This window comes from Gnatocerus cornutus, chromosome 1, assembly GCF_029298725.1.
Source record: "Gnatocerus cornutus isolate USDA-ARS CGAHR chromosome 1, icGnaCorn1.1, whole genome shotgun sequence".
Lineage (NCBI taxonomy): Eukaryota > Metazoa > Arthropoda > Insecta > Coleoptera > Tenebrionidae > Gnatocerus > Gnatocerus cornutus.
This window is the reverse complement of record NC_142233.1, coordinates 28,012,003-28,039,471: the sequence shown is the minus strand read 5'-3', so window position 1 is coordinate 28,039,471 and position 27,469 is coordinate 28,012,003. Positions and strand designations below refer to the sequence as shown.

Sequence of the window (27,469 nt, the reverse complement as noted above, 5' to 3'; positions counted from 1 at the left end):
CATCCATGTGAAAATCTCCGTATTATCTGAACTAAGTTTCAACTAAACTAGTTTTTAATCCAAGCAGCTTTCCAATACTATAACAGTAATGATTTATTCATAATCACCTGGAGTACGATCTAAGTTATGATTTCATAGCGGATTAGTGAAGTTGAATGAGTTGCTTGAAGCTTTCGGTCAGTACTTCATTAGGTATTGAAACAAGGCAGAAGATGTATAAATTTGAATCTGCTGTGATGAATAATAATAGCAATAATTGAAATCAATTTGTGATAGTGATGAAGGTTTCATTTAATTTGCAAGAAAGCGCACTGCTGTTACAACCACTTCCCTAAGAAAGTCGTTCATAACTCTGAAAAAGTTTCACCGTGTCGTTATCTAAACGCGTCTTTCATTAAGTACCAATTATTTCCTAATCACCCATTGAAAACAGTAAATATTTATGGTTTTCTAAATGACCACCGGCGACCGCTCCTCACCCACAAATAAGACTTTTTCAGGCCAACCAACTAATTATCCGGCGTCAGTTGAACCCAAATTTCGTGCATCATCTGGTTTGCTGGCTGTTGTGCCAGCAAATGAATGCTACTTTGAGCGAGCATGACTAATTCTTGGAAAATTTCGCGTTTGGCCAATAGATAAGATCTTTGACGGTGCTGTACTTATGGGTCCGACACTGAGGCGACCATCTTGCGCCTTAACGACCCCCGCGTCACCGTGACGTGACGGATTGGCACTATTGAGAGTGGAGAGCGTAAATGTAACGCTGACCTTGGAAGAGCGTTTGAAGAAATTGTGAAAGTGTTCAAAGCAATCTGCAAAAACATTCTTCTGTGTCATGAAAATTATTAAAACGAAGAACAAGCTTTTCTCTGTTGCATTTTCAAATAAAAACGGAGCGTCTTTGTGGGGATTAGAAGCAATGAGGTCTTTAACAACTGGTCTATAAAAGTTCACGAAACGTTTGAGCGCACCGACACTACCTGCTTTAGTAAATTACCTAAATCAAAACGTTTTTGTTATTGTAGGAAAAATATTTAAGGGTTTGTAACCTAATATGTACAAATGCTGTACAAATTTGGTGTTATACATGTTCTCGTCCAATCAAGCTGAACATTACATTCATTTCGTTGTTCAGTTTTTCAATTATGTACAAAGTTTTAGGTTTTCGTAAGTCTATTGTTTGTTGAGGCTAACAAGCGGAGGATATTAATAAAGGCCAAGATGTTTAAAATTCGTTGTACAAATACACAGCTAGTAGTGTTGAACAGCTTAAAACAAAAATTGATGATCGCGGATAGATTTTCCAGGAAGCTGCATTCCGTAATTACCAAAAAAGGTTTCATCAGCATCCCTCTCGTCTGGTCGAAATTGCCCATTATTTGAAGCACCCTGTTCTCAGCGCACCGTTGACGTGTCCTTGGACCCATCCATACCTGCGATTGGCAGTGCGCGCAATTGGCCCTAACAGCGGGACATCTCGAAAGCTCAAAGTGCAGCTTGCGGCATTATTATAGACGTGCTCATATCTGCATCTCGTTGGTTGTATTGGCGAGCTTAAAGTGCAATCAGGCGTGACGTAGCTGCTCGATGACCGTTTAGGTTTAGGTTGGGATTAGGCCAGGCTGACACGCAACGCTAAACCGTTATTGCATCGTACACACAACACACGATGCCTTGATTACCATCCGAGCTTTCGTTTTATTATTTTCGTTTGCTCTCGACGGACGGCTAAATTATGATTGCGATAAAAAGGGTTGGGTTAGGTCGAAGACCAGTGGTCGCTAACTTTTTTTTGGAAATGAGGTCAGATTTGGGTAAAATTGTAGCTGTGGGGGATGGATGGGTGTATGGTAATCAGCTGATTGCGAAAAAACGTGAAAGTCGAAGTTTCGTGTTGCCTTGGGTTGAATTTTTACGACGCGGCACGCGAAGAACACTGAACTTGCAAGTTGCCAAAGTCGCGGAAAATCACGGATAATAAATGGTTATTATAGTGATTTCTATCAATCAAAGTATGCCATCGGTGAACGCAATTACTAGTTTTTGGGGCTGGCGTCATTTATTTTCCATGGAACAAACAGTATGTTTTCATTTTAACTTAATCGGAGCGGAAGAAACAGACAGAAAACATAAATTTCTTCCTATTTTCATCTGCGGCACTCTACAAAATACTCAAAATATGAATAAAATGAGGAAATCTGTCATTTTGAAATATAATATCAACAATGGACAAGAAAAACTCAATTAATAATATTTTTAAAATTGGTTTGATTGTTCAAAATATATTAAGGCGGCGATTTACCCAGAGCATTCTAGGTTTGCTGTGTCGTTTCTCTGCTGTAATCTTATAGTGTTACACACACATCCATCCCTTCGACGAAATTCAAGGACAGGGTGATGCTTTCGGACACATCGGCAGTACACTAACCATTTCAGACTCGGCAAACGAAGCGTTTTTAGCATAGCATTTTATTAGTTGGACTACAGCTCAGAAAGAGTAGACATTGAAGACAGCGATATAGCAAAAATAATGATAAAAAATAATACATAATATAAAAATAAAAACAAAAAATATAAAAGCAACAACAAACCAATTATTTAATAAAACAAAAAACAAACAAACATAAAATTAGCCGAAATTATTAAAACCAAGGCATTCCTTTGTCGCAACGCGAATTCACAAGCTCGGGTACCAAATTTGTTCAAGTAATGATCCAAACTACAGTGAAACCTGTATAAAAAGGAATTGCAATCCGATGTTTACGTTTAAGCAGTTTTCCGTTTTATACAATTTTTAATAATAAATAACAATAAAAAAATATATATAACCTAAAACCTCAGCTGAAGTACAATACGCGGTAAACAATATAAACAAGACAGTCGGCGTGTGACTTGTTTTCTAAACAATTCCCAATTGTTTCTAAGAAAATTTAAAAGAGCAAACAAAAAATTTCCCTTTGAATATGCAATAGTCCGTTTTTTGCCTTCCGTGTTTGCGTAAATTCTACTGTTTTTTAAAGGTTTCAGGTCTTTAAAATAGTCAATTTTGTAAAAATCCAAACAGCTTTAGAATAAATATTTAAAATTATAAAATTAAGTTACAGTTAATACAGACTTAACATAAAGACCGATCTAAGAGCCAAAAATTTGAAAAATTAGATAATGTAATAAATTAATTCTAAATAATATCGTCCATATTTGATAAAAAAAACTTTCAATCCCTTAATAAATTAAAATTGCAAGGCAAGAAATATGTTACGAATACCGGAAAGAAGGTAAAAGAAGAAAAACTAAGTGGAATGTGCGATGTATTTGTCAAGTGCTGTATGCCTTCGTTCTAAAGAATCCAATCTGTAAATAAAAATTTTGCTTCTTATCTAACTGGACTGTGAATGAACCGAACAACAAACAGAAAAACTTGATGTTGTCTAAATTCGTAGTAAATCATAAATAAAGCCAAGACACAAATCATTTTTGTTGTTCCTGACACTTTGACCAATGGTCAACCTACAACAAAGACATTTTTAGTAAGTAATCTCTTCAAATTTTGACACAACGTGAAAGTTATCCTATCACATCTGTTTTAATTCTAAATGTGCGCTAGCATTAGCACAATTGAATATAAACAACCAATAAAAATGCAAGCAAAATAACAAAGAGTTTTATAAATAAACTTTTAAAAAATTAGTTATTATTTTTACGATTTTTTAATAAAATTTAATAAAATTATTGACTAATTTGTATTGGTGAATATCTCATTATTTTTAATTAATATCATGGCGCTTAGAACAAATTTTGAATTTCATCGTCAATAATTTTTTTCTCATTTGTCCAGAAGACAATATTTAAGAACTCTCAATATCAAATTGCAAGTTTATTAACAAAGCTTAATAATATCGTTTTTGCAGTCAGGTTAATGTGACAATGTCTACTCGTAGTTTAAATAATTTCTCAAAATATGTGACTTGCCGCTGAGCCCGTTATTTAGGTATGTCAAGTCTTTAAATTTGAATGGACATCGAGTCGATCTCGAGACCAAATGGGCAAAGAAAAGAAAGTTAGTCGTTTATTATCGTACAATTTCGTTCAGCTCACTTCTCGGACACATGTTATTTTTTTCCCCCACCATTATGGTCACAGAGGGTTGGTTTCAACCTAAGATGTACGCAATTTATCCACAATTTGGGCGATGCAGGCTTCATGTAAATTAGATCCTACATGATTATAAAAGAATTAACAGTGGAACGAACATGATATTCTTCTTGTTAAAGAATGGTTCTGTGTCGGGACGAAGAGCTTTTTACAAAAAGAATGTTATTTCCTGAGATATTTAGTTCTAAACTTGGCCAAATTTAACGATTTTCAACATTTTTTTTATCATACTGTCATTACTTTTTTTCAAAAAAACTCAAAGTCCCGACATTAATTACTATCTTAACTGCAGTTTCACAAAATTTGAACTGATTTTTTTCACAGACAACGGAGTAATATCGAATTTTGTGAGGCCTGAAAACATGCATTTTTCTGGAGGTAAATCGCCGCCTTAAAAGCTATAAATAGAAAGCTTGTAATCTCAAAACTCATTAAATGGAAGGTAAAAATGCATAACTTTAAAATTTAAAAGCTTGAAATTCATCTACGAACCTGAAAAGTGTGAAGACACTAATTTCTGAAACTAATAAATAAAATCTAGAAATTTTAGAACACAAAACCTATTTTAGAACTCAAAAATCTGTGGTTTCCGAACTCAAAAATTAAGGAATATGAAATTTGCCACTAAAAAAATAAAAATTTTGTAATTTGAGAGTTAGTGAGCTTCAAACTTGAGAATATCAGAGCTTTGAAAGTGTTTGAAATTCGAAAGATCTATCTAACAAGAACTAAAAAAAGTTCTAAAAACGAAGAACTAAGAATTTAGAAATGTTTAACCTGAACTAAATTTTTCGTTTTTTGACCGCCCAGCCCCTCAAAAACTACTTGACGTACTGATCTCAGATTTGACGAGGATGAGAGATTTGAGCAACTCTTTCGATTGATATAAACTCAAACGCATTAAACTTCGTTTTCGTTGAAAAACATTCCTTGAAAATCACCCTAAAAACATAAATCTATTTCGATCAATATCTAGCGTATTTGTGGAACAAACTTAAATTATTGGTGTTCATTTCACGCAGAATCCAAAATTTTTCCCGTACGTCAAGAAATAACTAAGTTATGACGAATTAAAGATTCGAGTTGTGAGAGAGAGCCAAAATTTTGAAAGTTCTAAAATATCAAAGCTCTATATCTTGAAAAATATGTCGGATAGAGAGATGCGGTTTTTCCTGTCGTTATTCTTGCATTTTGTTTGCTAAGAATTCGCTCTTACATTTTCCGGAATTTAAAAATTCAGTTTTTTTGAAAAAATAATTTGACTAAAACTATGTAAAACTATTTCGGTTAATATCTCATTTATTTTTGGAGCAAACTTAAGTTATATGGTACTCATTTTACGCAGAATTTGAAGCCAATTCCAAATCCACGTACAGGAACAAATAACTGAGTTAATGTCAATTAAAGTTCGGATAGTTGGTTTTATCACGTATCTCGGAAATTACGACACATAAAAAACGCCATAGCTTTTTTCACGTTTTGCTGCTTAGAAGTTCTCTCAGGTATCCAAAATTCGATGATCAATATTAAAAAAAATATATATTAATTCCGACTTATACGATGACAAAAATTGAATTTTTCGTTTTTTGTCCGTCCCTTGTAAACTATTTGCTATACCGATCTGAGATTTGATGAGGTGATAGATCTTGAGCTGTTTTTTCGATTGATATTTGTATGTAGGTTTACATATTATCACTCTCAAAAGGTTCCATGAAAATCAGTCCAAAAACAGTCTCTATTTGGTCAATATTTAGCTTATATTATAGCAGCAAACTTTAGTTATTGATATTCATTTAACGCAAATTTTCACGCATAATACAAAACTGTGCTAATTTTGGTCGTCGTCTACAAGAAATTGATTTAACAACTAAGATATAGAGTTATAGTCGATTATAAATTGGGGTGGTAGTCAGACGGCCATAGCTGTTCAATTAAATTTTTGAGAAAACAGTTTTTAAGACTTGAGCCGGTTCCTTTTGCCTGTCACTATAAATTCGCGTTTCATGTGTTTCTACATGTGTGATAGCCTTTCAAGAAGTGATTTAGTTCGGTAAAACAGAGCGCTTGTAAAGTGCTTAAGGTGCAGCAATTCTAATTCTGATTAATTGAAAACCTTTCTTATCCTTATCCACGGTGTAGTCTTTCCAGCACTTTCACACATCAACATATTGAAGAGTCCTGTAGAGTAGAACGAAGATCTACTTTAATTCCAATGCAACTCGTGCATTTGCAATTTCCATCGTCTTCCGCACTTCCTCGTGGAGCATTCCAAAACAAAAACAGAACGGATGCCCAAAGGAAAGACGGGTATTGTAAATATATAAAGTCAGAATTGGCCGACGGAGCTTAATTTAATCTCTGTGGCAGTGTCAACGATCCTTGCAAGCGCACAGGACGCAAGTGTCAATAAGAAAGTGCCTTCAGGTATAAACGGGTCTTTGTGTATCGAGAACTTGATGCATGAGGAATATTCAACTCTTCTCCCGTATTCACACTGTTCGTCGCTCAAAATTTAAAGTAGCGGTTATGGTGACTGCACCTGAACGTCATCGATCTCGGGAGTCTTCCGGAGTGACAACCGCGACGGTAAAACTTCGGGTGGAAAATGTCAGGATACGATAATAAAATGTGGACAAAATCATTTTTGTAGGGGTAGTTTTTTGAATGTCAGTGTGAGAGAAACGAGGCGGAATGGTTTAGTTATTTAGGGCTTTCGCGAGGACGAATTTTCTCTTGAAGAAAGTTCGGCATTTGCTTTCATCAATATTTATTCTGGCCCCAATTTATTTTCGCGGTTGAGCATTAGTGCCACCAGGAAGCCCCGACATAGGTGGAAACTCGTGAAGGGTTTTAATACGGGAAGGGTGTGAATTCAAAATAAGGTCTAACAATGCACAGTCGGTTCCCATGGTACTAGATATTCATTCGAACACACGCGACACCGTGGCTATTATGGGATTAAAGAAATGTGCGATCGATGAGAACGCTTTAGTTTATCCCGTGGGGTGGCATCAGCAGAACATCTTGCGTAGCGAATCTTCGTCATTAGCGCGCCCGCTTGTTTGGCGACCTCGCATACAGAACCCTTCTTATCCCATTGTCAATCCCAGGTAGAAAGATTGTTTGATTTACAATGGACTTTCCAGGAAGACCCAGCGCGGTTTTTAATAAACACGGGCGCGGTACGCACTGATAAGGAGAAAATCGGTCATGATGGATGATGAACGGACAAAATGGTTGGCTTTCAGCGGGTTGATGGATAATTTTAGAGTTTTTTGGGAGATTCGCGCTTTAATTGCGAGCCGGGAGATCAAACGGAGCGGGTTAAAGAAAAGAGACAAAGAACATGTGGGTGATTATCGAATTAGAGAGTGGAGTACATTTGACGACTTTCAGCTGCTGGTTGTCAGATCAAGTGATAAGTTTTAAAGGTGCGCGTTCTAACCAGACAACGAAAGCAAAATGAGATGGACTGCAACGCTCTGGCGTTTCTTTTATTGAGCCCTCGCACTGTAAAATTTATGAAACACTTTTCTCCCAATAAAAAATGTTTACCGCCGAGCTTGATAACTTCATTCGTTATGGCAGCTTTTAATAACACTGTTTAATTATCTACAATTATCATCAGGCAATAAGGGCTATTCCCTTTTGTGTACGTAAAAGATAATCGTCAACTTTCGGGGTTATCGCTTCGATACCTCCGGTCTTTATTGCCTCAGGCTTTCGCTTCCCCAAAAATAGTGTCATGTAAAGGGTTCATACCGAAATGGGAGAAAGCATCATCGATCGATAGATGAATAACACTGAATTCTTGTCCAAATAGATTGTGGTAGGTCAATAACAGGAAACGGTTGCTTGCCCATTTTTTGTCGACGCGACGGGAAATGGATTTTTTTCGAATCCGGTCGGGTTAATTTTCATTATAAAATTATGTAAAAATCCTAAGCGCCTGAAAACACATCCGCGTGTATTCAAATCCAGACAACTTAATTTCGATGAGATTTATGACGTGGATCGCGGTAGCTCGAATCTAATTATTTAATTAATTTGCGCAAAAAATATGCTAAACAAAAAAGGTGTGAATTAATTGATACAAAATATGCTTTTAGGGGCGCTTTAAAATTCTGGTTCCAAATTGCGGAAAAGGAAATGAGCGCAAAAAATGGATCTGGTAAAAATTAATTGTTAAAATTAAATTAATATATTATTTTGCATTTTAATGGGGCATGTTACGTGCGTCAGATCGTAAATTTTGGAAAATTCATTTTTGCGATACGACCCGGACTAATGAATGATTAAGACAATCAGGACCCTTTTATTTCATTCAATTTCAGTCTCTCGTCATTGCTAGGTACATATTAAATCGTTTGGAATTTCCAATTTATTTTTGTAGTTTGTTAAACTTTTCTTGACGTTGGCGTTCAGCTAAAAAAATAATGACAATCCAACGCGAAATTTTTTAGCCAGTCAATTGAATATGTAATTCGAATCTCTCCAACACGATTTGCTTTCAAATTTAAATAAATAAAATACAAAAAAGTTATTTCTGAAATAGAATTGACTCAGATAGGTGTCATTTTTGTAAGTGCAATAATTTTTTTTTAGTATACCGCGATCACTTTTCTTATTTCAGTTTCCCTTAACAACATGCAAAATCATGAAACTTTATAATACATCACTGAAAAGGTAATTAAATAAGCTTTTTAAAGAACTATAGAAGTTGCTAGGTAAGTCAGTTCTTCCCAAAATATTTGAGAAAAAAAAACTTTAAAATGTAACAATAGTACATTATTACACGTATTTCATAAGGCGAGTATTGTAGCACGAATGAGTTTTGACCACGACGAGCGCAGCGAGGAGTGGTCAAATAGAATGAGTGCTACAAGTCGTCTTATGAAATGAGTGTAATATACTATTTCTTCTACTTTGCATTGTTAATAAATTTAAAAATTGCTTTTGAAAGAAATTTTTTTCGATTAGGGATTTTTGACAAGTTAGGTTGGCGTCAAAAGAGGTAATGACATTTGTCTAACAAAATTTCAATTCAAATAATTACTGACGTTTTCTGTTTAATTTTGCAAAATTAGGTATTACAACGTTTGCTTTTCTTCTGGGTTCATTATTCCTAAATTCATATTTTCGTGATCATGATGATGATCATCATTGGGATTTTGATTCAATGTTCAAGTGTCGGCATAATAACATAGCCAACATAACCAAAAAAATTACTGTTTTGCGTGCTATAATAAAAACAATTGTTTTTAATGTGAAACGCGTTTGCGTTTCACAATGAAAGTATTGTTAACGCAAAGTAGAAAAATGTTTTTGAAAAACTAATCTTATGTTTTAAAAATTCTCTAGTATTAATGGAAATTTGCATATAATATACTAACTCAAATATTATTACATCAACTTTTCATTGTAATGCATCATTTGCATCATTAAAAACACTGAGATCTCTTTTTTTTTAATCGGGTAACAAGCGCATTGCTATTTCTTATCTTTTACAAGTTATAGGACATTGAGAAGTTTTTCAGAAGATTTATAATTTTTGTTATTTTTTTTTTACAAAAACTCGACTTCTAGGCACATCAAGTTTAAGACAAGCATAATCGACTTTAAAAAACTTCTTGGTGACGCAAAGTTTTTAATTTGCTTGTGGACCAAAAAAATTAGAGGGTGGAAATCTTTGAAAGGAATTGTATTAGGTAAACACAAATAATCACAAATCTGTATGAAAGTTAGCAAAAAATAGAGAGGTGAATGTCGTTGACAATTCAACTCACCATAGATTCGACCAATAAGAGACATTTATTTTTTCAAATAAACCAATCACAGTAAACTTTTCTTGGAAATTTTCATAAGTAATATAACGAGTGGGCTCGAAATTGTCGGAAATTTTTCCGACAGACGAGTAGTTTTTTCGACGATCAATTGCACGAGTGAGCGAAGCGAACGAGTGCCAATTGTCCGGAGAAACAAACTACGAGTACTGGAGGAAAAATTTCTCACAATTTCGAGCTCCCGAGTTATATTCGTCATGAGAATTCAACGAACTGACGACAAGCAACTGACAGCTCGCGTGGTATTTTCGCGTGGAATTGTCACCGAAAATTGCACTCGTGAAATTTCCAGAAAAAGTTTATTGTGATTGGTTGATTTGAAAAAATTAAAGTCTCTGATAGGTCGAACCTATGGTGAGTTGAATTCTCAGTGAAAATTTATTTTTTAAGAATATCTGTGAACCCGGACCTGATGAAGTAAAACAAACTTCAGATTTAAAATCAGAATACCTTTCCAACTTTTTTTCTCCAAAATACATTACCGGAAGAATCTGAATCCGGGCCTACAGTTTCTCAGTTGTAGTTTTAAAAAGCCTAACGGTTGCCAAAATTATCCATCCGCAAGTTGAAACCTAAATTCGGCCGATTTCACAACGAAATCACGGCATCCGCAACGAACCTAATGGCATTTCTTGTCGCAGCGCGATTTAAAAAACTCCCTGACCTTAAGCGCTTATTTCCCAAAGGTTTTTCCGGTGGTAGTGTAGGTGTAAATTCCGCTGACCCGATCTATATTAGTTTAATGGCATTTGTTGGAAAGCCGCGGTTCTTCGGTCGGAAGATTGGATAACAAAGGCGTACAGCATCGAAAACTCTCCCTTTAGAGAGGGCAAGTCGGAGTAAGTTTCGCGCCCAAGTAGGTAGTTGGTCAATAATGGGTTTTCGCTGGGACGCTGTCAGTTGGGGGTTGGGGGGTGTTTGGCAGAGAGACGAGTGAAATGGGAATGTGGCGTGACGGCGATGGTGAGTGGCGTGCGGTGGTGGTCGATGTGACGGCCTCGAGGAGCAGGATGGATGGCGTCACACGGTCATGGAGGAACGCGGCTGGACGTCCTCTGTAGCTATTGGAAACGGTTAGAGGCAGAGCGATATAAATCAGTTCCGTTCGAAATGATGGCACATTTGCCGGGGCTCGACCGATCCTCGGCCTCGACAAGGCTCGACGATGACCTCGCAAATTACATGCCGGAAGCGCGAGATGCTCAGCTGCATACCTACGTTTAGGTTCTACAGCCTCTTTCAACCACAAACAAAAAACGACTCTTCTTTTCATCAACAACTGGAGTTTTATTTTAACAAAAATTGAAAGATATCATTCTGCCAAATACGTATTTTCTGTAGGGATGAAAACTTACAAACTGCGAAAGTTTACCATCCATTTATCAAATGAAACAACACCCCATTAATTATTTTCACTTATCCCAAGAACGCGGAACAGTGGATCATCGACATTTAGCCTTTTCCAGCAAGTTTTATTCGCATTCCGGCGTCTCAATTAGATCTTTTGCACCCGCTAATGTAAGGGCGATGTAATATTTTAATGCTAGGATAATAGAAAACCAATGTCCTTGTTGCGTCTTGAGCGACGCATTTAATTCCGATTATTTCGTTGTAACGCAACTAGGGCCACTTAGGACGGACGTTAATGTAATTGTCTCTAAAATGGCATTATGTGATAAAATCTGCGAGGCATTGCCGTGCTGAGCGAGTTTTGCAGCTCTTTACAGTTTTCCGATTGCCTCGAGTTATTTTATTTTACCCACCTGTTACTCGCAACAGTTTGTCGGACGTAATAAAAGTAATAAAACAAACAGGGGTGCACAATTCTTTAGAAATTCTGTCCCCATATCTGATTTTTATAGACACTTGTTGCGTTTAGCGCTCTGGCTTAATACAATTTTAAAGTGTTATTCTAAAAGAGGGTGACTCGGTAAAGTTGATTTAAATATTCATGTAAATGGGGTCGGACGATTTTAGTGTTTTACAGCTGACTTAATTATTTAATGTTTGATAGGGAAATATTTATGTAAATAGGGGAGATGCTAACTGCCCAGGACACACCACAAGCCAATATTTACCTGCTCTAATTAATACAACAAAAACTACGATCAACTTGATTTTCATCGAGCTGTGATTATTTAAATAATTCATGGCTTTATTTGTAGTCGTTTCACTCGGATTTGATTTATCTACTAATAATCTCCCGACTGCTTTCTCCCTTCGGCTTGTTTTTCTCTCCATTTAGCTTGTTTTCAGTATCTTTCTTCGACTCTTGTTAAAGCGTTGAGCCCTTCAGATTTATTTGTAAGCATTTTATCTCTTATCAAATACAATACCGACGCGTTTACTAACATTTTAACCATTTTAGAAGAGGCTCTATTAATTATTCCCAATTAAAGTTTAACCGATTTTACGGTATTCTTGTTGTATCCGACTTTACAATGTTCAGATGAAGCAACTTCTTAATAAATATGTATTCTGAACTAATGTTGCTTTCCACGTAGTATGATTATTGATATTTTAAATTTAATTCTTAGAAGTTTCAATAATTTGGAATTTAATTAGTATTGATCCTCATTGTATAGCCATATGTGGTTTTTGCTAAAACCTCGAAATGTATTTAATGGCATTCATTCTGTACTAACATTGACAGGTAAATCCGTTGCAGTTTTTACAGCTTTATTGGTCTATTCCATAGATAAATAAATTGCAAATGAAACAGATTGTTTAATCTGTCTGACTAAATTTTTTGTAGTTAGTACATAAATGATGGTGGTCAAATTTTAAATCAACGACTACAACGAAAGGCTATTTTAAAACTAATTACGTCAAAATTAATAGCCATCCTTAACGATTTATAAAACAGGAAATTTTGGTTAAAAATTGAAAAAAAAACTATTTTTTGGGTTTAAACATAGCAAATCGAAAAATTATTGATTAACTTAAAAGTGCTGCCAAGATTGATGTTTTAATTTTTGGCTTCCTTCTGTAACAATGAAGAACAGGCTTCAAGGCTTATTTTATTTACAAATTTGAACAAAACCATTTTAGATGCTTTTAAATTAGCTTTTCTTTTTACAATGTACTGCAAAATTTCACTAACATAAAACAAATCAAATTTAAATAATAAAGTACAATGTTAATGTAATAACTCTCCAGTAAAAATTTTAAAGAAAAAAAAAACGTTCACTCCCATCATTTGCCCTTTTATTTGGTGGAAAGTCACAAATTGGAAAGCAAAATCGACAAAGAGTTGTCAGTTATATTTGAAGTCCGAATCACGAGCAGCTGTTGTGATGAAAATTGTTATCTATGTATCTAAGTTCGCAAATTCAATTACAAAATGATGTGGAATTATGAAGTCATAAAAAGAATTCGTCTGGAAGAAATGTTATAAAGGTTGTAAAAGTAATAAAGTTCTCAAGTGTCGGTAAACTTCCCAAGTAGCTGTTTATTTCATTAGTTATGCTTTTAACTTGATAATATAGTTAAACATAACGATGAAGATGAAGTGGAGTTAGAGGGCGGCTATTTCTCAGTCTGTATGTACCTCCTAAACTAAGTAATATCCTTCCAAGTCAAGACAACAATGTAAGTTCGTTCCACCCCAACCAAATCTTAACACCCATCTCATCGTCCCGACGTAAATATGTCGCTAAGAAGATGTTAAGTGGCGTGTTTAATTAAAGTTTTGTGCGGATGGTTCGAATTCTTGGCCTCGTCGTGAAAGTAACGGCTTTCCGCGAACAATGCTCGTTTTTTGCCCTGTACAGCCGAGGGACGAAATCTTCCACCGTGACACAATCAACGGTGTGGCGCGGCTGTAAAAACCCCCATCTCGACGGGGGTAGCGCACCACCGTCATCAGCGCCCCAAATCTAAAGGGCCATCTGCTCCGCAGCAGAGGGACGGCGGGGTGGCACGGCGGCAGGGGGTGGTCCGCGCGGCGCTAGCGATATCCTAATCTCGAATCGGCAATGCAGTGGAAGACGACGTTGGGGCTTATGCATGTGGACGAGGGTGGCGTGCGGGGACGGGGAGGGTCAGTCGCGGGCTATTGAACTCGCGGCGCCCCTAAATGTGGGGTTGCGGGGGGTGAGTTGGCCTGGACCCATTAGCAAGAATTAGCCGAAGGACGCTCGAATGGTCTTTGTTGCTTGCTGGTAGGAGGTAGATGTACCTTAGAGAAAGCATAAATAATACATGCGGGTCAGCCGGGAAACTAGGGCAAATTTTGACAAAAATTACCAAAAGTGGGTTATTTACGGATTCGGGGACGCGGAGTGAAAGGATAAACGGGTAGGCGGAAATGGAGAAAGAAAAGTTAGAAAAGGTGCGATGAAAACCCATCAGAACTATTCTAGTTCCACTGATATTGACTAAACTCTCTTATCAATCTACAATTACAATTTTCATTCGTCTACAAAAAACTCATTTTAAAATTTTCATATCAAATGAAAAATTCACGTTATTTAAAAAAGCACCATCTACTCTCAACTTCCCGAACTAATTTCATCCCTCAGTCACGTAGAACTCTACCGAAACCCTCATTTCAATATTTCAGAATTTTAGAAGAATATTATTTTAATTTTTAGTTTTAAATAGACAATGATGTATGTTCCTACAAATAACAAATTCACATTATATCTAACAACAAATTATCATAATGCTACGATAGCATTTTATAATTAATAATTAACAGAGCTATTATTGTAGTTAAAATTGAGATCTAAATAGTTATTATATTATAACTTCTTATACTAGCGCCACGTAACGTTTATCCTGCCGTTATAGTCAAGTCCTTCAAACGACTTGCAAGTTTATACAGGCAACCCATTATACAGTATAAGTCAGATTGTATCGTTTTTTCCTAATTATTTTTTCTCTATTTCTTTATTAAAGAGTTTGTTGCACTGAATTTTGTCTGAGTATCCAGTATGAGCAATAAATAAAAAAAAAATAATTTATTTACAAGAAATACGAGCTCGCGAATCAATACAGCTTCCGGTTTTTATAATTCAAGTGCCAATCAGTTTATTATTGTAAAAAAACCCGTAAATAAATAATAAATAAACAGAATAAAAAAAAATATTGCTAGACAAGAAAACAATAATTTACTGCATTGTAAAAATGGTGGATGCGCCGGGAAAGTAAAATATTTTGAAATAATTTGAAACGTACATGACTAATTACAGAATTAGAACTGAACTGATCCTTTTCTTTCAGCCCAACCGTTTCTATTCGCCTCATACAACATTTATGCGCCAGTCTGGTCAACCTCACGAATTAGCTTCTGCGTTATGTTCTTTGCTCATAGGCCTGGGATACGATGCCTACGTCGTTTTTGGTTATGCTGTTAGAGATATCACAATGCGAATAATGACCCGTGTCGAGTCGCCATACCCACTGGATGAAAAAAAGGAGCACGTACGTGACGAAGGTGGAGACAATAAGAAATACAGCATTAGACCCCCAAGAGATCTGCGAAGTAAATTTGTATTGATGATGGAACAGAAAGAAATCGATAAAATCAAACAAGAAAAAGAACAAGAAGCCGAAATAGAGAGACAGCGCCAAGAGGTAATCTTGCAAATGTATAATATTACAGATTAGATTTTCTATAAATATGATAGGAAGAGGAGCGACCGCCCTTTGATGAGCTTGAAGGAATGCGATTTCATTTCTGGGTGATGATTCGGACGGAAGGACGTGATATTGATGATACTACTTTCGTCGAGCCTAGTACAGGGCTTGCTTATTCTACGGATAGTCCGTTTTATAGCGGAATAGAGAGCGTCTGGAATCATTTAAACTATTGGGTAAACTCATTTGTATAATTTAACTTTGGTCGCGATTTAATCTCTTGGGTTTCCTTTTAGGTAAACATGCAGGACTGTAAGGACGGTGTTGGTAAAATTGACTACAATTTACACGACGTTGAGAAATGGGAGCACTTGCTGATTGGGGAACCCAGCCATTGGAGAGAAATTGAACAAAAAGTAGAAATGGATGATGATGAAGTAGCGTTGGCAAAAATCATGGAAGAGAAACATTTAGATATGCCCATTCCGTGGAGTACTAAAATTCACATACCCCACGAAAGTAATAAAAAAGCAACAATACATAATCAAAAAATTGTTTTTAGTTCTAAAATCCAAATATCCTGGAGGGATGTCGACAACATGGTATAAAAGAACTTTGGTTGAAGAATACGCGCCGTATGTGCAATATGATGGAATGGTAACGAAGATCACCAGATTCAAAGATTTTGATTGTACTGAATCCACGATGATTGAAGACATTTACGAAAACAGAAAAGATAAATTGATCAAGTTCGTTTATAATGCAAATACCCAATATTATACGGAGTATTTTGGACCTGGAAGAGAAGACGCCGTCATAGGTATAATACGAATTTGTATAGTCCATTAATACACAAAATTTACATTACAACACATGAATTATTACATTTTTCAGAACACAGTTACCACTCGAAAGACCCAGAAGACAACCCCCGATTTATAATCTACAACGAAAAGGCCCGTCATGACGGTCTTAAAGACATCGAAGTCCAACGCGAGCACATGGTAGAAACATACGCGGATCGTGAAGATTTGTATGTAATTCCAGACATAAAACACTCTAAAAGTACCAAAATATTTTCAGCTTCTACTTCCGTGAGGTCTTTTACGCGCGGAAAGGAAGTCCTCCGCCAGGATTCACAGAAAGTCATAGGAAATTGATTCTAGTTCGTTTTCACCACCGTCACATGCGACAGTTAACTGTTTTAAATTCTAGGGAATCATAGAAAAATTCAACAGAAATCAAAAAGTGGAAGCCCGGAAGAATATAGCAATGAGAGAATTTGCGATAGTAGACCGGGAAATCCACATACAGTATCATTTCGGTGAAGGCAAAGCATCGGCTTCCACTAGAAATTTTACCAAACCTGTTGTTGAAACTGGGGAAGGTTTTATGTTCTCTACGGACTTAACCTCCGGATATGAAGCGGATTTCGGTGTTAAGCCCCCAAGACAATTGGAACTCTACTTGCTCTTCGAGAAGATGTTACAAGAAGAGGAAAAATCATTAGCGCGCATCCGAGAAATCGAAGACCAGGTAGGTCATTCCAACAAATTAAAAGTGCATAAGTTTGATTTCCAGATTGGCGAGTTTTTGGCTTTGAGAGATCGAGAAACCGCTTTCCCAAAATTGGCTGTTTCGTTGTTCAATATCGAACAAAATTCCGACTTTCGCCAAGGAATGCTGGAGAAGGTAAGTGAAAATTGCCACAATGCAATTTTCATCGGAGATTTAGGAAAAAATGGAACAAGAACACAAGGAGAAAGAAATTGAAGAAGTACAAGTTGAATATTTGAAGCCGTATTTAAACAGACTGGATCATCCCCATAGATTAACCGTCGAAGAAGCCGAACGAATTAGAGCCGAGTGTATCGCTGAGTTTAAGCAGTTGTTGCTAAATCGCGCTATAAATATTCAAAAGCAATTTGAATATGTATGTGTCAAAACTTACTACGAATTAATTTGTAACGTTGTGTTTTAGTGGATTCAGTTTTTGGAAGACAAACAGAAGTGGTACAGTGTCAACCAAGACACTATACAAGAGGAAGAAGAAATCAAATATTTTAGAGATGTTAACGACTTGACTTTTCTTTTGCAGTGTTACGAAATTCGTTTGGCACGCCATAGAGATCTGTCGTCTTTCAGGTGAGCTAACAGACTCGTTGCTGCCCCAAAAATGTGTTAAAATCGGCGATTTGACTCAAATACGATAAAAAATATTTGCATTTTTTCAGATACGATGCCATTGTGCGCTACTTGGATAAACAAATACAAAACCTTATTCCATCAGATTAAACATAATATATTCAATATCCAACATATTAAAGCTGTACACACAATGAGATCAATTGGAGTGTTTTTGTCTACAATAAACCAAAATTGAAAGTAAACGCATTTTCTTAATAACTAAAAGACCACGAGCCCATTTGACCAATGCAGCGACCATCTTCATCAAAAGTAGCCAGTGTTAGTTTACTCAACTTATTGGTCAAGGACGGTAAACTCGGTGCGTGATGATTAGTGCCTACATTTAACGACGAATGAGTTTCTGTAAACAGATTAGTTCAGTTTATCGACATGATTTAGAAATTATTTACCATTATCATTATTCATGTGTTGCTCGTATGCTTTGTCAGTTTCATCGTTGGATTTTGCTTTGATTGTGTTCACGAAACCTGTTATCAAAGTATCCATTAGACTAGCTTGTCTTGAAAAAATCTGCAAAATTTTTGAGACTCGAGCTCCATTTTCGACGACCAAAAATTGGATGAAAAGACATGGGAGACAATTTGGGTCGTCTTCTTTTGAAGGTCTGGCGTACTCCCAACTAAGCTCTTCAAATCGAAGACCCAGTAAAAGAGACTAAAAGTGCTGTTAATAAACTTAAAAACATAAACTGGAGACTTACACATTGCGTGTCATCAATGATGTAAACTCCTTTAGAGTTGATAGCAACAAGCACCGGAAGATCCTGATAAGTGATCAAGGACGTTAAACCGCGCACAGGCTGCTCAATTTGTCCTTCAAAAAACGCGGATCCATAAAACGGTAGAGACCAACAGAATTCCAAATATTTTTTCATTAATTTTCTATTTGTGGCCGAATTAGGAATCCGTTTAAATTGCTCCAGTAATCTGACTTCCGCTGAGTTTTTAGAACTGATTGGTAGCCAAGTCCACGTGGAGCTCTTTCTGACGTGGATAGGAAGATATTTAGCTTGCTCTTCCCGGAAATAATGAGTGGAATGTACTTGCGGGTTGTACGGTCCCAATTCGACCCTTGCTTGGATCCCTCCTAACATAATATAATGCGCCACCTCGCACGGGTATCGCCCTTCTAAAATATTATGTTTTGCTTCTTCGTACAACAATTCCAATACCTTTTGGTCCCTAGAAAACCTAAGTGTGATATTTTCAAAAATTCAAACACTGAATTCCACCGACTTGATTTTCTCCTCCAAGTGCTGAGGAAAAAAGATGTTCCTTTGGAACATCAACTTCGGTTCATCTCTTTGCAGCCTGTTGGGCGAACAATGACTATACTGCTTGATTAAAGCTCGCCAACTTTGACGGATCTCGTACGGTTTGTGGGTAGGTTTCAGTTGAAGCTCTATAATAAATGTATTGTCAATTGTCAAATTACACTTGATGGAAGTACCTAACAGTGGACTGCTCATCCACAGAGTAAACACTTGCGAAGCTAATTGTTTGTTTAATCCGAGCTCGTCACTGTTGATAATTGCTTGACATATGAGGTCGCAACTGGCTGAAGGAGTATCCTCGATTTCCATCATTATCGCAGTGTTGCTGTGAAGAAACACGCTGATGGGTACAACAGGACCCTGTAATTGTTCGCATTGGGGTGGAATTGCCGAGGCACTCACTATTGAGCTGGGGACTGAGGCCGTCGTGTTGGAGTCTGCAAAAAACCTGTTTTTCAAAGAAGAATCCAAGTCTAGTGTGGTTCACTCAAAATGTGCAAAAACGAAGGGAATAGAATTTTGTAATAATGCCAGTCAAAATAAATAAAGAAGTATGATCAGTTAAGAATTGTATGCTGTTTTTATCAAAACACGCAACACTGAACCGTAAAAACGCCAGATGCAGACATAAAACTACATATCAGAATAATTGAACAATTTTACGGATATTTGACGTGTAAATGCAAATGTGTATGAAGCACTTGACATATTTACGGAATATGTTCAACAAAACACAAAAACAATTTAGCGCTTCATAACTGCTTAAATAAATATGGCAATATGGGCTTTGCTTTTTATTACTAATTTATAAGCAATAAAAAGAAACAACAAAGTGTTTTCGATAAGTATAGCAAAAAAGTCGTTTAATTTGACTCATCCTGTATAAAAATAGCTGTATTTTAGTAGAAATTCCTGCCACCACAACAATGACCACTCTATTTTAATTTTAAAATAGATGAGTATAGGCATTTCATTGTATAGAAATTGTTTAGAATTTGGCATTGAAGAGATAATAACAGAATAATAAAATTTTATATGCAGATATATGTAGATAAAAAAACAAACACAATAATAAGATTTTATTAATTAATAACAGTTCAGACTATAAACGAGCTTTTTTGAGTAATTAAGTTTACAAATTAGTTTCCCAAAAAAGCGATTTTTTAAAGTCTTTTTAAATAATGGAAATATTTTTCTGCAATCGTTATATAAAGTTGACATTTCATTGTTATTTAATTTAGAAATGACATTCTTTTAGGCCCAAGTAGGAGTAGAAGTGTCATAAGAGTGCATAAAAGTACGTCACTTTGACAGGAATTGAAATTGTAAGTAAGCAATGTTTTTGTACTCTCCCATTTATAGATAGTTTATCGACATTTGTTAGATTTCACGCATATTCGTGCCGATTTCTCAAAATCCAACTCAAGCTTTTCGTGATTGATATGGTATGATATCCCAAAACAGTCCGGAATTTCTGTCAAGGAAAGTGTCAATTTTAAAATAATTGTTAGAAGTGTCACCTGAAGTATTATCGTCAAATTTTGCATTTTGCTGCGAGCGTGGAAAAAAATTTGTTTTCCCCTCGTGTGAAATGGACGTATACTGCAAAAAATATCACTACTTCGCAACTTGTTGCAAAAATAGCTTTTCCACGATCATTACAAAAATTAAAATAAATTGTTATTTGGAAGACAAAACGATTATGACGATTATAGCGCGATCGTTGATGTTTACAGAATTTGGTTCCGCCTGTGTAAATCATTAATCAATCATAATCCAGCTCTGACTAAATTGTTTTTCCTATAAAAGTTATTGAGCGTTTTGATGAGCAACAATTGTAGTTTTTAAAGAGCGAACTGTACAAACGACGAAAGAAAGTAAAATTTAATAAATTATGTCCTTTGAATTAATTATTATCGAACGGTAGTCAATAAAACAAAATTGCAATCTCAAACATGATTACATTTTCTCATTCCCAAAATAAATAATGAAACGTAATTTTAACTCCAAATTAACAAAATATCGTTTCAGGCAGTTGAAAATAAAGCAGTACCAAATTTTTAATTAAATTAACCTAAAGTGAAACTATATTTTTATAATAAAAGAATCAACTATTGTCGCGATGTTTACACCGAGACTGACTAAACATTTGCCGCCCTTTTTTTAAAGTTTAATAATTAATTTCAGGGTTTCCCCGAGAAAAAGCCCGCTAATGAAAAAATAACACGATAACCTACTTCAACTTTGGAACCCCCGCCAAATCAATACAATTAAATAACAAATTCATTAAGAATAATATATGACTGTGAAAATTGCCGACAGGCAAGTAGGATGTATCGATCATTTTTCAGTATTTTATTCGGAATCAATGAAAACGGATGCATGTGCACACGATCGCGTTAACTTACCGATGCCGATGAGTTCATAAATATTTGTTTTCGGGACTGAATCATTAAGAAGTCTATTAAAAAGTTTATGAACACGAATCAGTGATTCTCGATAAACATAATAAATTTAGAAGGTGGATATTCGTAATAATAGCAAAATGTGTAACTGGGAAGAAGCTGTGTTGAGTTGTTGCCGAACAAAAGACATGACTTGTTGGTGAGTTTTTTTGTAACATTTTTGAACAAATTCTATAATGGCATGTCTTTTAATGAAATAACTTTCTACTCTCGTGTACTAGCATTATTCATTTAAAACATTAGGAAGTGTTTAATCTATAAAGCACGTAAGGCATAGCACGACAGTTTCCGCAATTACCATGTCTGCGGCACTTGACAAAAAACTCATAGTCATAATGTACTACTACTCTCCATGTTTTATTCATAATTGTCCGTACATGAAAATTTAATAAAGTTCAAGGTTGTGTGTATCAAGGATTTCAGTTTTGAGAATATTGGTAAGTTTTTTTGCCGGTGGGAAAAGGGAAACCCTGTACTAATCGAACTGATAACGAAACCGACTGATTCAGTAGGACGTTTCCGGAATGTCCATATAAAAGCAGTTTTTATTCGAAGTTATCGTCCAAATGTTGTGAATTCTGTGAACATGTGCATGAAGTATTAACGCTTGACCGGAAAATGTAAGTTTTACTATTTTATGTTTTAATGGAAACGCTAAAAACTGCTTCAAGGGTATAATGTTCAAAAAGTGTGCTACTTAAATTAGATCGCGTATTTTTCAGCAAGTTTTTATATCTACTAAAATTTTGGAAATTTTCGAATTTCAATTTTTATTCTAAACTCCCAGCATTTTGTGGGAGTGATCTATTAATACATATCAGTATCGAATATTTATTCAAATTTAAATAAATTCTAAATACGTATATTAATAGTGCACAATTTTATAAATATTGGGTAAACTGGTTTATTTTAAACAAAATATTTTCATTTGTTATTACAAATCCGTTTGTTTTTCGTTTGTCTTTCGCTTCAAATTACGTTGTTATATCACAGCATTTTACGATTTATTTATAAAATTCGTTTTTCAGCCAGCTGCACAAACACCTCATTTTAAAAATGTCTGACAGCATTTTCGGTCAGTCCATTTTGTATTATTTTGTTGTAAATTTAATTTTAAGCAATTTAAAATACGTTTAGTGCCAACCATTCATCAAAATCAGTAAATTTGAGTTCCAAAATTAAAAAAAATGCCTCCAGATTTTAGGAAAATTAATCTTGCACATTGTCAATTTAGAATTTTTTGAGCTCGGTAGTATAGAAGACTTTAATATTGCGTATCTAAAAGCTGATGGTTGGCTTATTGCATCACAGTAGTGAACAACATATAATATTCATGCCTTTAAAGTGATTCCAAAGTATTTTCCTCATTTTTAATAAATTATGGTCATAAACATTATTGGGCACCAAGTAGGAACGTGCAAAGCCAAACAATAAATGTTAGAAAAAATGATTCACAAAAGTGTTTTAGTAGAAAACCTATTTTTATCACCTTGTGTAGACAGATCAGTCAAAACGTGGTAAAGAAATTATTTAAATAGGTCGTAGGTGAATCAATAATATAAAAAATAGATGTAATGTAGGAGGAGAGAAAAGTGCAGTGCTTATAAATATTGTTTAAGTGGGTACACCTGACGTAATTATATCCTTCTTTCCTTTTTAATCCTGACGCTCGAGCGTGGGAAATATTGTATTTCTTCTTGGTTTTAAAGAGTTGTAAATTCCATTAAAATAAGTAAAAAAGGTTGCGGTTTCGGTTAATTATTAGTGTACGAAAATAATTGTTAAGAATTAGGTACAAGATATTTTTTACTCCGGTACCGAAGAAATTTATTAAATGTGCTTTAATCGAATATCTGAAAAATGAATGTGGGCTATATTTTTTGGAAGGCTTTGGGAGTCGTGAGGAAAAATGTTACTTTGTTTATCCTGCTAATTAGTTCAGTAAAAACAGGATATCCTTAAATACCCCTAACAGTGAATAAAGAAAATCAACTGTTTTCCGACATTCCCGGTCGACTACGGATACAATCTTCTCAAAATATTTAATGAAAGTAGTTCTTTCCATTGGAAACTTCCAATATACAAGATTTCTTTTAATAGCTGCCATTATAGACTTGTTCAAGGACTGTTGGCAAATCAGCGTTTTATTCAAAGTTTTAGTCTCCACCGTAAAAACAGTAAAAACCGTCTTTGCACAACAATACAAATTTCGAAAATCGTCGTGATACAATAGTCGACATTGGACAAACCCTTCCATCTTTGTTATCGTTCTTAAATCAACAGCACTCCCATTTCATTTCAGATGTCTGGCGAAACCGATGAATCATCGCCGACAACAGAGTTCCTCCAATTTAATATCAGCAACACCACAAAAATGAGCGTTTTCCTAAAATCGAATCTCTCTCTAGACGACAGCAGTTCCACTGTGAAAGCTCAATTAACACTATACGACGTGTTAATCCCATCAATCGGAGGAGTTATAATTCTTTTCAATCTCCTTGTGGTCATTTCCAGCGGTCTCATCTTGAGAAAAGGTAAGACGAATGTTTATTGTGTTTATTTTAACAATGTATTTTCAGGGCAGCAGCCGCGATCAACATATCTATTTCTGGGGAATGTAGCAATGACGGATTTACTAACAGGAATTGCGGTGGTTTTTGGCCAATTGTACCCCAAAGAGAATCGAGACCACAATATTTGTGCACTTCAGCTCGGTATTATCTGCAGTCGTCAGTCAAACATGATACCGAATTATTAAATTTCCAGGGATGATAGTAGCGAGCACTTTAACATCCGTGTATTCAGTCGGTCTGATTGCGATCGATCGATTTTTGTACATCGTCCATGGTCTGCAGTACCAGCAGTGGGTGTACCCCATGCGAGCGAGATTATTAATAGTGGGAACATGGAGCATAGGTGAGTAGTTAAACTGATGAAATAAAAAAAAATCGTTAATTTTTAGGATGTGCTATCGGATTCATGCCACTCTTCGGATGGTACGGCAACACCGACAATGGGAGAATTTGTTGGTTCATCCTGTTAGCTCCCAGAGGTCTCATCCTGTTGACTGTTATAGCGGGACTAATCCCTCTCTTCGTTGTTGTTGTCCTTTACTCTATAATTCTTTACCACGCCATCAAAAAAATCATCCAACTTAAAACCTCCAACACTGTAAGCGACGGCGACCCCAAAAACCTCCGAATGTTCCGCGGTAAAGCAAATACTCCCGAGACACCAGAGACCCCTCCAGAAAAAAGCATTTTCGCAAGAATATTCAAAACCAAACCCACCACGACTATAAAATCACCGAGCAAATGGAAGGCCATCAAAGTCGTGCTTTACACCACTGGAAGTTTCGTCATAACGTGGTCTCCTTATTTCATCGCATGCGTGGTGTATGTTTACCACTGCGAACACAACGCCAGCAAGAAATGCAAGAGCCTTCAAGTTGTAATTGCGAGTCCATTGGCAATTTTGGGTTTTACCAATAGTTTGATCAATCCGATTATTTACGCGTGGTGGCATAAAGGATTCAGAACGTATGTACAAAAAAGAGTTAGTATAGTCGTGATGAAAACGACACGGTGGAGAAATAATTCCATTTTTGCTGCTCCTTCGAATTCTAAAACGACGTCAACTTCTGGAAATAATAATGAAAGTACCGTCGAAAATGGTAAAGTCGTTGAGGATGTTCCCGCAATGACTATAGCGTAGAATTGTTTTTTAAAAATCTCTCAGTATTTAGAGCTGTGATAGAACACAAATGTGTAGATTGGCCTGAATTGTGGGGCCAAACCAGGATGCCAAATGGTCAAGTTTGATCTACACTAGCTACTTCTCTAAAAGTGCCATACACTGATATACGTAGTTTTAATAACGTCATTTCGTTAGTTTATAGCTGTGGTCTGAGAAATATTTTTAGCTTTACCACGTATTTTCTATCTGTAAAAGTTTTAATATTAAATTAAAAATAAAATTATTCGACTTTTATTGGATTAATACAAAAACGAATTAGTATAAAAAATAAATAATTTGAGAGGTTTAGAGTAACCAAACATTGCAGGTGTGCTTGTATACAAGGAAATGTTAAATATTTATCAATATACATACATGCACACACATATTAATATCACATCAATCAATGTTTACAGTGTTATTTATAGAAAATTTTAAGGATCATGAAATGTTTCGTTGAAAATATATTGATTTTTCAATCTAAACAGTCGTTAGCTTTGCTTTAAAGTTTTCAACGTAATGACAGGCACAATAAAATGGTTTTATTAGTTTTTAGGTTTGATTGTGTGGCTCCAAAACTGAAATTTCAAATTTGCCGCCCTAGACTCTGAGGTGATAAACTGTACTAATAAATATGAGAAATCCTTTTTGAAAGTTGAGGCTACGAAGGACAAAAAAGCAAATGGAATTAAAAAAGTGCTCCCTACCATATAATTTAAAATTTATACTCAAACTGAATAAAATAATTGTTCTGAATTATTAAACTACCAATAATAAAAAATTGCTTTAACTTTAATAATGAATGTTTGCTTGCATATTTTACATAAACAAATGCAGACCTTGAAGCCACAACAAAAGCAAACATGCTGTGAAGTCATGTGATACTAAAATAAATGCAAAAATATGCACTTACAACTTCCAGAAATGGGCAAAAATGGAATGAAATACTTGCCATTTGTCTGCTTGTCACTGAGAACATCAGAACTGGCATCTTTTGTGGTATCAGTAGTAGAAACAGTCCTTTCTCTCTCCCAGTCTGACTGCATCCCAGGATAAGTTGTTTGCTCAGTTGCATATCCAGTATCAGTCCCACAAAGACTGGAGTAGCTAGCACTCACAGTTGGTACCCTCTGTGACACTGAATACAGAGCCCCTTGACTTGATGACAAATCCTCATTTTGCATATAGTCATCATGAGTTCTACCAAAAGCATCATTAAACTCAAGTTTATACCTTTCCAAATTTTACCTGTACTGCTCAACTACATAATCAGAATTTTGATTGTTAAATACACGATTTCTGGGATATTCAACTGGGATGACAGTCACATAATTGTTTTGCTGGATGTCTTTGTTGTCCGTGACGCCCACTGCATCCATAATTTTATGCACTTAACTCATTTTTTCCGAGATTCGCTGCGAACTGCAATGACAGACATGTATTGATTTTCTGTGGGCGGAGAATTATACAAAGAGAATTGGATAATCGATTAGTAATTTGCGTACCTGTTATTAGAAGAGAAGCACTAATTGTGTGAAACTCTGTTAAGGCTTGTAATTATTTTGTTTACATTTTTAAACTGGAATGGAACTTGCAGCCAATGACAGTTGTTTGACGTTTGTTTACGAAGGTTAAACGGCAACCTGCTTTATCGACATGAATAAGCACGCGCGAAATCACGCAATTCAAACTGTTTTTATTGAATGTAGGCAAAAAACAAGCATGTATCATGAAATTTATTATAAGAAAAATCAGAAATGTTGAGAAAAAATGGTTCAAAACAAAAATTCAACGGTAATAAAACACAACATTTCTTTATATCCATTTCCGGCCACCTTTATTTTAAAATAAAACCAAGTTTTCATGTTCATGTTAACCAATTTTTTATTAAAACAAAAAAAAGCGGTGAACAAAATCGCCGACGAGGATGGGATTCGAACCCACGCGGGCAGAGCCCATTGGATTAGCAGTCCAACGCCTTAACCACTCGGCCACCTCGTCATGCTCATCACTGCTACATCAATCGCAATTTATGCGCAAGCAATACTTCTAATTAAAATATTCGGATATTTTTTTCTGCACAGACAAACAATCGAAGACAACCAAAAATATCTGCAGTGCTCAAAAAGAAATACAAAAAAAGTTGGGTGCAAATGCGCAAAAGTCTTTAATGGTTGCTATAACAACCCCTTACAAAAGTATACAAC

General features: G+C 35.6%; 3 protein-coding genes and 1 non-coding gene across 7 annotated transcripts in view; 2 read left to right on the top strand and 2 right to left on the bottom strand.

Annotated features, from left to right (window-relative positions):
• Positions 1–17,964, top strand: part of lobo (coiled-coil domain-containing protein lost boys) — a 50,386-nt gene extending 32,422 nt beyond the window's left edge. The window contains exons 3-14 of the mRNA XM_088048542.1: positions 15,225–15,578; positions 15,632–15,817; positions 15,878–16,100; positions 16,144–16,401; positions 16,476–16,614; positions 16,665–16,746; positions 16,797–17,117; positions 17,163–17,273; positions 17,317–17,514; positions 17,563–17,726; positions 17,816–17,828; positions 17,872–17,964. Of these exons, the coding sequence (XP_087904668.1) occupies positions 15,225–15,578; positions 15,632–15,817; positions 15,878–16,100; positions 16,144–16,401; positions 16,476–16,614; positions 16,665–16,746; positions 16,797–17,117; positions 17,163–17,273; positions 17,317–17,514; positions 17,563–17,726; positions 17,816–17,828; positions 17,872–17,964 (2,142 nt within the window). The remainder of the gene's footprint in view (positions 1–15,224; positions 15,579–15,631; positions 15,818–15,877; positions 16,101–16,143; positions 16,402–16,475; positions 16,615–16,664; positions 16,747–16,796; positions 17,118–17,162; positions 17,274–17,316; positions 17,515–17,562; positions 17,727–17,815; positions 17,829–17,871) is intronic.
• Bili (FERM domain-containing protein 8 Bili) lies at positions 17,868–26,914 on the bottom strand. Of its 2 annotated transcripts, none has more exons than XM_088049678.1 (8): positions 26,768–26,914; positions 26,511–26,684; positions 26,215–26,462; positions 19,239–19,499; positions 19,025–19,190; positions 18,490–18,979; positions 18,179–18,443; positions 17,868–18,129 (listed from the first exon to the last, which is right to left on the bottom strand). In XM_088049678.1, the coding sequence occupies exons 2-8, from the start codon at positions 26,639–26,641 to the stop codon at positions 17,981–17,983; spliced, it is 1,710 nt and encodes a 569-aa protein (XP_087905804.1). In that variant the 5' UTR covers positions 26,642–26,684; positions 26,768–26,914; the 3' UTR covers positions 17,868–17,980. The 2 variants fall into 2 exon arrangements, with proteins under 2 accessions (XP_087905804.1, XP_087905805.1); XM_088049679.1 differs by having other exon boundaries at positions 18,490–18,970.
• On the top strand, positions 21,379–25,495 carry LOC148181269 (glucose-dependent insulinotropic receptor-like). Of its 3 annotated transcripts, none has more exons than XM_088049684.1 (5): positions 21,379–21,666; positions 23,830–24,061; positions 24,107–24,241; positions 24,294–24,443; positions 24,490–25,495. In XM_088049684.1, exons 2-5 carry the CDS (start codon positions 23,830–23,832, stop codon positions 25,239–25,241), a joined length of 1,269 nt encoding a protein of 422 aa, XP_087905810.1. In that variant the 5' UTR covers positions 21,379–21,666; the 3' UTR covers positions 25,242–25,495. The 3 variants fall into 3 exon arrangements, with proteins under 3 accessions (XP_087905810.1, XP_087905812.1, XP_087905809.1); XM_088049686.1 differs by lacking the exon at positions 21,379–21,666 and adding an exon at positions 21,876–21,964; XM_088049683.1 differs by lacking the exon at positions 21,379–21,666 and adding an exon at positions 22,017–22,147.
• A 267-nt stretch (positions 26,915–27,181) lies between the features above and the next one.
• TRNAS-GCU (transfer RNA serine (anticodon GCU)) lies at positions 27,182–27,263 on the bottom strand. The gene has a single exon. It is a non-coding gene; the product is annotated as a tRNA-Ser (tRNA).
• Between the last annotated feature and the right edge of the window lie 206 nt (positions 27,264–27,469).